The sequence below is a fragment of the Bidens hawaiensis genome, unplaced genomic scaffold (assembly GCF_021521415.1).
Source record: "Bidens hawaiensis isolate Kalapana, Puna unplaced genomic scaffold, B.hawaiensis_p1.1 tig00010730_1, whole genome shotgun sequence".
Lineage (NCBI taxonomy): Eukaryota > Viridiplantae > Streptophyta > Magnoliopsida > Asterales > Asteraceae > Bidens > Bidens hawaiensis.
In genome coordinates, this window is record NW_027491820.1 from 669,847 (window position 1) to 680,910 (window position 11,064).

Sequence of the window (11,064 nt, forward strand, 5' to 3'; positions counted from 1 at the left end):
TAAAAAATCATTGATCTTGAAACAACATCAGGATTTTGGTGAACATACTCTTGAAGACACTCCAAATGTCCGTGTTTACCAATGTTGTGAATCCTCGCAATACTTGGGGCACAAGTCGGCACACCAGTCAAAGGAGATAAAGATGGCTATTACTTATACAAGTAAATTGTTTTAAGTTATTAGGACAAGTTTACTTTTTCACTCAACCCTCTTGTTTAGCAATCCTAATTAGATTGTCTAGGTTCGGTCTACATAAACCGTGTAGGGATTATCAATTGTAATCAAGTTTCTAGCGGATTCTTGGTTACTAATAAACGTTTAGGTGTTAGCCAAATAATCGTGTTAGCCAAACAATTGTGCACAGCAAGTCTTTGCAAAGGATGCTCATAAACCTTGACATTTTTGGAAGTTTTGAGCACCTATAATTTAAATGTGGACCGGATCGATAAGATCTTTAATACTTTGAATTTGAATCTTCTAATGCGTTTGTGAAAAATCTCTCATATCTACCAAATGCACATAACGTTCGATTTTTAAACCACTTAAAAGTTTGGTTTTATCTTTCAACATGATCTCCATATTTGACTAAAGTGTTTGAACTTTGTAGCAACAAGTGTAAAATGTATCACTTTGGACTAGCACACACATGGTCAATGTAAAAAACAAAGGAGGTTGACTTACACTTCAAAATCCTCCATTGAGCTGTTGGTTATTTCATATTGTACTTCAGTACTTAGAAATTACATATTGTGGTTAGTGTGAATGTTCTAACTCTTTTGTCAGTGATATCCCAAGCTGACCAACAGTTTCTGAAACATGTCAAGCCGCTTAGTTGATATTTATGAGTTTGCTTACTAAAATCTCTGCCATCAAAACCGTAGACACCTAAATTGGGTGAATTGGGTGTTTTTTTTCTCAATTATTTGTAATCGAAAACTCTTTTTGATAATCAAGAGTAGTAAATAAAAAATAAAAGGTAACTGGCATAAAAATATCCCAAACATCATAGGCGTTGTAACGATGAGCTATACAAACAAGCATTACAATGTGTAGTGGTTCCGATGAAGGTTAACTACTTCACTTGTGTTCACTCCTTGATCCTTTCACTTAAAGTAGATCACCGTTAGAATGTCTCATTAAGCAAGTGTAGGTCCCCAGAATGGATCGATTATAAGATGGTCACGAACTCTATGGGTGCGGAATCCACTTAGTATCCGTTTACGTTTGTTAGATAGTGTAGAACAAGTAGAAACACATAACGAATGTAAGGGTAAAAGCTTCTTGTATTGATTAATATCCCAGTAACCATCAGCACATAAGCAGAGAAACGAGAATAAAGGCTGGAGGCAAAAAAAGCAACAACACAAAACCCTAGGCCGAACTTGACTTATATTCACATCAAGTTCACCTTTTACACAGACCAAGCGAAGTCGTCTAAGTTAAGTTCGCCGCTACTTAACTTCGGCCAGCAGTTAACAACCAAAAACATAAACGTAAATCAACACAGACATTGTATTCATTACTGACTCGATAATCAAACAATAAACAAATGAACTACTGGCACAAACATGCACCAACAGCAATCTCATCACGAGCATTTGTTGTTTTAGTTTGAACACCTGTGATGCGAATGCTTAAATCTCTTAAATCAATTTGTCTCTAATGCTGCTATTAAGTTACCTAAACCATTGTAAGACTCCACTATTATCTATGCATATCTAATTGTATTCTTGAAGTAGAAGGTGAAGCTTATTCTATTGATCTTATTCTTATGGTCATGAGAAAGATGGATGTGGTAATTGAAATGTATTGGTTATCTCATCACCATGCTAATGACATCTGCAGCCAAAAAGTTGTTCTAAACCTCGACCCTAATGTAAAACAAATTCAAATTCATGATAAAAAAAAGGTCAAATCCTTGTGATGCAGATTGGAAGTGACAAAACTAGCAGAGAAATAAATCTCAAAAAAGAAGTAAAAAAGAAACAAAACTCAATGATGTTCTTATTGTAAATGAAGGGCCCGCCTAGGTCTTCAATACGCCTTCTCCCACTATAGCTCAAAACCAACACCACACAGATGAAGGGCGGTAACACCGTCCCACCTCATACAGTACCTATTGCTTAGCCTATACATGAAGAGCCCACCACAATCCCACTTCCTGCAATGACCCTGTCTCACCAATCACCATGACAGAAACCATAGAACCTGTCTCACCAATCACCATGACAGAAACCATAGAACGCCTCAATCCGCAAAAGCAAGCAAAAACACGCCTTTTAAAACCAAGCAACACATATGCATTAGGGGTGTAAACAAGACAACCCAAAGCTCATTTAGGCTTGAGCTCGGCTCGTTTAACTTTTGCAAGCTCGAGCCTGAATTTGGCTCGTTTCGAACACTATTTTTCTAAAGATCGAGCTCGACTCGTGAGTAATTTTCAACCTCGGGCTCAGTTCGACTCGCTTATTGTTATTAACTAATTTTTATTATAATGTTGTATATAAGTATATAACAATAATTATTATAAAACTACATATAATATATTAAATAAAAACTATAAAAATGATACTCACTTAGGCTCGTGAGCTAGCTCGAGCTCGATAAGATAAGTGAAGTTTAGGCTTAGGCTCATTTATTAAACAAGCTTATTTTTAAACCCAAGCTCATTTAAGCTAGACTCGCAACTTTTAATTTTAACTCGGGTGACCTCGTAAAGCAATTCAAAAGTTTAGATTAATCTTTAATTTCGCCCATTTACCCATGAATGTGTCAATATTAGTTATGTCCATCTCAAACAGGTTAAAATTATATATATATATATATAAAACAATTATCAACAATCTTCAAATAGGTGAAAGAGGTCAAACAAAAAGTCAACCTAAAGTGTATTTTCAATTCACAGAACTTCATTGATCAGCCCATATACTTATGTGCATCAATTTTGGTTAAGTTCATCTCAAATAGATTTAACAAGTCAAATAAACAAAAAATAAAAGCTCATAAAAATGGGTTTTCGGTTGGAAAAGTCAGACGAGACATCAGGTACCCAAATAGTTATAAATGGATCAATTTTTCAGTGCATTTATTGAAATAAATGAGGTGTGCAAACACTTTTACCAGCACTTCAGCATGATGATTAACTATTTCTACTAAATATATGAAGAAATGATAAAGCATGAGATAGGTATGCTAATTAAGCACAAATGCACATTAACAAATAATTTATTATCAATTCTATATAAAAATCTCTAATTGCTTTAAACTTTCAAAGGTTATAAACTCCAATCAGCATAAGATGTCTATATGACTATAAGTATACTTTTGTTACTGTATAAGTTATTGTTAACTATAGTTTTACACTATAATTATAAAATGGCAGTTTGGTTTAAACATCCATCTCCAAATTAAATATGTTAAATGTCGATTTCCAAATCAGTATGTTAATAAGCTGATTTCCAATATCTCGTGTTCGTGTTCATAAATTCATGTTCATGTAATTTCTCAAGTCATTTTGAATTTATTTACAACTTTTATTTAAAACAGCTGTGAATTTGCACTTCTGTAGTTCATTTGCTATACAGTTTTTACATTTTTAGGCGCCACGAAAACATTCAAAACCGTAAGAAAACTTATGCATTCATTAAGATAAGCTACACACATTTCACTAATTCATGTTCACAAGTTAGCACACAAACAATGAAATCATTATAGAGCAATCAAAGATTTTAATTTCACAAATCAATTGCAAATATCAATCAATCAATCAATCTACAATCATTTAAACACAATTTCATAAAACACACACCACCTCTACCATCACTAACCTGACTTGCATTATCCTCACCACTCCTCACACCAACGTATACGGTCCACGCTCATTTTCATCCTCGTCAATAACCGAAAGCAACGCGCCGTAGGGCGACTCCTCCACATCATCCGGAGTCCTCAAACTCGCGTGCAACAAAACAACAGCCGCAGATATCAACACCGACAGAAACACATTCCACCAGATATGAGTAACCGTTAGGGCAAATATAACAACGACAGCGAGCACAATCGCAATGAATCGTTGACCGAATTCGAAACCGAAGACGATTAGAGGCTCGTGCCGGTTAAAAAGGAAGTGGAATGAAGGGAGGATGATGGCGAGGAAGAGGAAGAAGGTGAGGGGGTGGGTGATTAGGGTTAGGAGGAAGATGAGGAGTGAGATGAAGAGGTAGTTGGTGTGGAAGGTGTGGAGGTTGTTTTGGATGCGGTGGGAGAGTTCTGGGAAGGAGAGTGGGAGAGATAGGGAGGATAGGGAGAGGAAGTCGTCGAACCATGGACGGATGGTGGTGGATGGTGGTGGCGTAGTGGTGGTTGATGGTGTCGACATCTGTGTTGGTTCAACCACGGTGATTGGATTGATGGGGAAACGGAGCAACCAACATTTATTTATTATTATTATTATTAGAAAATTTGGATTTTAATCATCTCTTGATTTATTGGTCGGATTTCGCACTTGTGGCCGGCCTAGTGGTAGAAGGTTTGGGTTATTCAGTGAAGATTCAAGTTTTAATCCCACGTATGACACTTCTGGGTGAATATTGACAATGGAGAATTTGAGCTAGGTCTTGTACTCAGGGTTCGAACCCTAGGTACACTCGGGTTTTCGTCATGAATATTAATGAAGAATTTGAGCTAGGCCTTGTGTATAGGTTGTCAGTTCGAACCCTGAGTCCACCCGGGTTTTCGTCCCACCATGTGTTACGTCAGATAGTTATGCTCTTGTGGCGGTTTAACAACTGTCAAGTGGCAGCCGGTGATATGTTTTCGCGGGGGAATGCCCAAGCAAAACTCTAAAGCTAGCGTGGTCCCGGTTAAGACAACATTATATGGTCAGAGTTGGGTATTTGTGCTCTCCAAATTTGGAGACATAATCTAAATATAACAAAGTAGCCGTTTTAAAAATAAATTAGATCATGTATTATTGAAGTTCACATTTAGTGTGTGATATACGACTCATAATACCGCAAATATTGTCTAATTTGCCTTTGATGGATTACACATCCGACATACCCAAACTCATATATTTACTTTTGTTTATGTTGGTGGAGAATGGAAACTTAAGCAATATATGATATATCTTACACTTTTCTTTTATCGTATGAGCACATTTAAAAAGAACTTTTTATTTGCTTCATATAAGTTCAAAGTATGTTGGTGATTTAAAAAACATAAAATGTTTTATGAATCAAGAATATTTTTTATTACAACCGATGTAAAATTTCTTAGAATGTTATCATTCAATACGGTTTCAACTTACAATAAAACCAATTTTCAAAACCGAGCGGAGTTCGCTTTGACACGGCCATTGTAAGATTTGTCTCCGCTTACGTGGGCGTTGGACACTAATTAGACGACCAAATCCCATGGTTATCTTTGGCGCGACAATACTCAAAACCCCGCCAAATTGACTTCACTTGTCACTAAAACCCTAGGTGACCATTTCCCCCAAATTAGTCGCACGCAATGGCTTGGTATGAAGATCTCGAAGATCCTCGTGTTCTTATTGCTTCATCAGGTAATCAAACCAAATGCAAATTGATTGTTGGAACAATAATCTGTGACTATACATACAATAAGCCATCCAATTTAGGGTTAATGTTGTTTTAACATTGCTAATTCAGATCCTTCTGCCACCGGACACTTTCTCCAACTTCGCCATCCTAAAACCGGTAATAATAATATTAATATATAGATTCATTTTTGTATATTATTAACTAACTTATTATATTGAAATTATAACAAAATGTAAGTGCTTTCTGTTGTTCCAATCCAACAGGAGAGAGTACATCCTATCTTCTGATTAATGGTGGCCTTCAAGAGCTTAATTGGTTTAAACAACGCTACGGGTCATGGTTCATTGGAGATTATATCTCTGAAGGTAACTAAGTTTACTGATTGTATTGATTTAACAAAAAATTTGTTTCGTGTCAAAATGCCGTGTTTGATGATTGATGAACCATACTGAATTTAGGTGTATGATTTTTTTCATTTATATGGTTATCTTTGTATGTGTGTGCTAGGGTTGCTAAAAGCTTGAATTGAGCTGAGCTTAAACAAGATCGAGCTTAAAAATAAGTTTGTTTAATAAACTAGCCTGAGCTGGATCGCGAGCCTAAACAAGCTTATTATTTTTTTTTTTGAAAAAAATATTTATACTCAATGTTTAAACCCAATTTACCAGTTCCTTTGAGCCTATTTTAATAAAAAAAAATTTGCACAATCCAATCATAACCAATATGCCAATTTAATAATTTAATTGTTTTAAGCCCAATACAAAAACTCTTCTTACTAAGGGCCCAAATTATCTCGCCTTTGGCCCCAAATTTTTTGACCATTTTCGGGGACAGCCTTGATATATTCAATTTGTAGCAACGTTTGAGTCATCTGTAAAAATAAAATGTTTTGCTATTAATAACCAAACATGTGTGTGATAGGGGAGTGTGTTTATTCTTTATCTTTTTTTTTCTTCCAATAAATGTAGGTAAAATGTGTATCTTTTAATAATATGTTTACGTGTGAGCAGATGGTGGGCTGTACGCGGCTACATCAGTTGACCCCGTGTTCATTCTGTTGCCCATGTTTCACCAAGCACGAATGAAGGTACGTACTCGTGTAATAAATAATTAATAATAATTTGAATGTAATACTAGAAACTCTGATATCTGGTTTGTGTGCGGTTGATGCAGAATGGAAATGATCCCGGGAAGTTTAGGCAACTTGATGAGATCATTTACCTTCAAGATTATCCTGGATACTGTTATTTATCAACAATTGCAGAAATTCTATGGAAATAGTTTGTGATTGTAAAGGTACAAGCCTCCTGAATTTGGTTATACAAATTCTTTATGTGTCGTGTGTCCTTTTTGTATACTATATTTTTATTTTACCTACCAACAAGGTTTGAAAGTTTTGTTCGTGTTTATGTGGCAGAGATTGGATCCACAAAGTTTTTTAGACTGAACGATTCAAAGGTTTTAGCGTGGTTGTTGTGTAAGGTATCGTAACTAGCAACATTATGCGTGTATATTTGTTGAGGGCTTTTATTAAAAGGTGTTAGATTGATTATTTTGTTGTTACTTGTTAACCTTAATGATTGATAGGTACAACAATTAAAACAGAGTCTTGTCGAACTCGATAAGAACTATGCTGCCCGAACCCAGAAGGAAATCTGTATGTTTTGTGAAATATATAAATTTGTGTGTGTGTGTGTGTGTACACTGCTTACCGTGGGCTATGATTATTAATTTTGTTTCCCGGTGCAGTGGCTGATGTGGTGATGATTTTGGGTGAATACTTGGTTGATGACCCGTGGTGTAAGCTACTATGTGACAATCTTAGGTACTGTGTATGTAACAAATTCTTTTACTTCTATTTAATTAATTACTTTTTTGAAACTGACAAATTTCAAAAATTACAGGTTAAATATGGTTGAGGTAGTTGCTGCACCAGATATGAAAATTGAATCAGCGGACACAAGTATTTCTTCATCATTTAATCCCACTGTGCAGGTATTTGGAATGATTAGCTATAATAAAATCTGAGATTGCAAACTTGAAAAAAAAAAGTTTAGAAAATGATAAATTGAAAACATGTTCCGTTATCAGGAACAGGCGGGGAATGAGAAGAGAGTTACACGAAATGGGAAGCAAAATAAGAAGGTAAAAGTGGAGACGAATTCACATAGTATCAAAGATATGTTTAGTAGGGCTTCAAGGAGGGGAAAATGATTCAAACCGACTCTTTCTTGCTAGGTTTTTGTAAGTTATATCTTAATCCCGAGTTGTGGTAACATAAAGTTCAAAAGATAGAACGGGTGAGTGTGCGTGTATTGTCTATTGGGGTTTTGTTGTAGTTAACGGAAACGGTTTGATGATACTCCTGTAATTCTTGATTGAATCAAGATTTAGTTAATGCATTTTCCTTAATCCTTATTCAAAATGATTGGTTTAGTTGGTAGCTTTGCTACATCATGTTTAATAACCGAAAGATTGTATAAATTGTAACTGGTTTTCACATCATTTTCAACTTGAGCTCATCTGATCAACTGTTCATGGCCTCATGGACAACTTACCCGAAAGAATTCATTGTATGGATTACTTGCTTTGCTAAACAAGTACACTCTTCAAAAAAATGTTTTAAGTTATATAATTTATCACTAAACATTTATCAGAGGTGTATGTCTATATTGTGGCTTCCTTAAGCCTTTTTAGGCATATTGTAATATGGATTATGGATACACATGTTGTTTTCATTTCGTTTGTCAAAACTAAAGCCTCTTGATGATTATATTAAGATGCTACGTCTAACGGCGCGCTCGTTTCACATAATTCGTGGGAATTCAAAGGAATTGGAATTAAAATCCCATGACATGGCGTGTTCGTTTCGTTGGAATTAGAATCTTAATTTCCTTTTGATGCGTTCGGTTGTCAAGTAATTGGAATCCAAATCCTTCAAATTCCTTTAAATAAAGGGATTCTAAATCCTTCCAATATGTGGAGGATTTCAAGTGAATTCGTTGGAATATTTTATCGATTTTTTTTAACGGGAACAACGAATAAAATATTTTTGTTTTTTTTACCTTTTTTGTTTTCGATTTATATTTTGAGTTGTGAATTTTTTATTATTATTTTTGAATGTTTTTTTTGAGAGGTTTTTGATCTTAATAGAAAACCCCAAAAAATTCAAAATAAATAAATAAATAAAATCATAACGCAAAATATAAATAAAAAACTAAAAAAACCAAAATGTTTTCGCCATTATCTTCGTTAAAAAAAACACTCGATTCCAATTCATGTCAAACGAACACATCAAGAATGGAATTGGATTTCAATTCCTTCAAATTGCAATTCCTATTGGAATGTTCATATTCCAAATCCAATTTCTTACAATTCCAAATCCTATGCAAATTCCAATTCCAATTCCATTCCATTCTATTATATGAAACGAACGCGCCCTAAGTTGTTTAGAAGCACAATGTGTTTGATTATCTAAAAAGACGCATTTTAATGGTTTATAAAACATTTTAATAAGTAGATTATAGAAAAATGCTAAATGATTTAGAGGCACAAGATTATCAAATATCCCACAAGACTTGCAAGATTCCTTTATGATGCAAATTTATTTGTGTAGAGAAAATTGGGCTCAAAGCATTTAATTTAGGCCTTCTAAAGACACTTAAAAATAGCGGTGCAGATGCACAAGCTAACCGGTTACTACACAATCCAATAAAAACCGTTTTATACCTGACTGTATCCGATGGTTTATAACCGGTTATACATTTTGGTCCAGAAAACCAGTTAATAGTTAGTTAATTTGAGGTTCTCTTTGTGAATCAAGCACCTATGGCCCATTTTATAATTATTTACTTGATACCGACTTAATTGAAAAAAAGTATAAACCGACGTTATATCATATCAATTAGGCAAATTAGAAATAAATAATCCTAACTTTTGTGTATTGGCCGATAATAATCCCAACTTAAAAAATCACTACTAGCGGTCCCAACTTTCAACAATTTTTGTCTCAATGGACATCCGTTAAAAAAACATTTAACGCCGTTGTGTTTTTTCCCGGGTTTCAAACCGATATTTTAGGGCTTTTGATTGGAAGAACGATAGGATTCGACTGATGTAAAACTTATCTCAAAGCGGTGATTCAAATGATTTGATTTTTGTTAATTGGAAATTCAAACAGCTGGATTGAAACATTGTTTCGTCGCTTGGATAACCGTTTCAAGATAAGTTTACATCCGTCAATTCACATCGTTCTTTTGATTAAAAGCCCTAAAACATCAGTTTGAAACTCGGGAAAAAACTTAACAACGCTAAGTGTTTTTAACAGAGGTCCATTGAGACAAAAATAATTAAAAATTGGGACCGTTGGTAGTGATTATTATTGACCAATACATAAAAGTTGGGACTATTAATTTCCAATTTGCCTATCAAATATATGTTCATGATAATATGATATGTCTACAAATGTAAGTTTATGTAAAAGTTTATAAAATTCATGTGTCAAGAATTCGATGGTTTATTTTAAGCTGGTCCTAAAAGAGAAGTTATCTTTCAAGTAAAAAATATTAAAATATTTTATAAGGACAACTTGAAATAAAACAAAGGGAATTAATTATAAGGTATCTTCTGGCCGTCTAAGAAAAAATGTGTAGTGAACTATTGATTACTGACTAGGACTAATTTAACTAATTGTCTTCAAAGATGAAAGCGTCGTAGACGAAAGGGCGTTATAAACAATTGACAATTTGGAAGGCAGTCAAATCCGCAAACATAATTTTTAAAGTATAATTTGTAAGTTAAATTTTTTGTTAAGTTAATGACTTGAACCAAAATAATCCTTGACACTTTTTTAAGTATATATAATAACATAATTTGTAAACTATTGCCTATTGGTCAATAATATTAACGTATACATTGATCAATAATATTAACGCATACATTTATCAGTGACACTTTTAATTTTTCATGTTTGTTGACTATATATGACAATCCCACTCGTATAATAATCATCAAGTTAAATTGGATTAACACATAATTTACATTCAGTTTTGCTCATAAGGAAGATATGTTTTCTCATTTTGCTCAAAATCATTCATTCGAGCGAAATCAAGAGGAAACCGTATGCAGTTCTAAAATAATTATGTGAGTGAGGTTTCTATTTACAATAAAAATAAATTTTCAATAGTGTTATTGGTTAAATTGTAAATATACAAGTTATTGTCAACAAATAAGTTTTTTTAAAGGGTATATAGTAATAGTTTGAACCAATAAATCCAATTCGCCTGTTACATATGCTTTATATGATTTGAAATTGACATCCAATATCTTTTGCTAATAAGAAAACAAGAACAAGAACAAGAACAAGGATTGGAAGTAATGACAAAAAATAGGATTAATTATCATATGGGCGATGCAAGTTTTGGAGTTTAGAAGATTCATAATCAATATATAAGAAAAAGTTAATTAGTATCCATCCTTCATTACAAACAAAACTTATCAA

General features: G+C 33.9%; 1 protein-coding gene and 1 pseudogene across 2 annotated transcripts; one reads left to right on the forward strand and one right to left on the reverse strand.

The window, feature by feature from the left end:
• Nucleotides 1-3,688: 3,688 nt before the first annotated feature.
• Nucleotides 3,689-4,426, reverse strand: LOC143535967 (PRA1 family protein D-like). Its single transcript, XM_077030071.1, has one exon. It carries the CDS (start codon nt 4,376-4,378, stop codon nt 3,854-3,856), a length of 525 nt encoding a protein of 174 aa, XP_076886186.1. The 5' UTR covers nt 4,379-4,426; the 3' UTR covers nt 3,689-3,853.
• Nucleotides 4,427-5,854: 1,428 nt separating this feature from the next.
• LOC143535927 (uncharacterized) lies at nt 5,855-7,785 on the forward strand (annotated as a pseudogene). The gene is made up of 8 exons (XR_013135796.1): nt 5,855-5,948; nt 6,575-6,651; nt 6,738-6,860; nt 6,982-7,046; nt 7,152-7,221; nt 7,314-7,389; nt 7,469-7,559; nt 7,656-7,785. The product of XR_013135796.1 is annotated as an uncharacterized LOC143535927 (transcript).
• The last annotated feature ends 3,279 nt before the right edge of the window (nt 7,786-11,064 follow it).

Excerpts from the sequence above, each read along its gene's own strand:
- LOC143535967 (XM_077030071.1), bottom strand. The coding sequence starts at position 4,378 with ATGTCGACACCATCAACCACCACTACGCCACCACCATCCACCACCATC.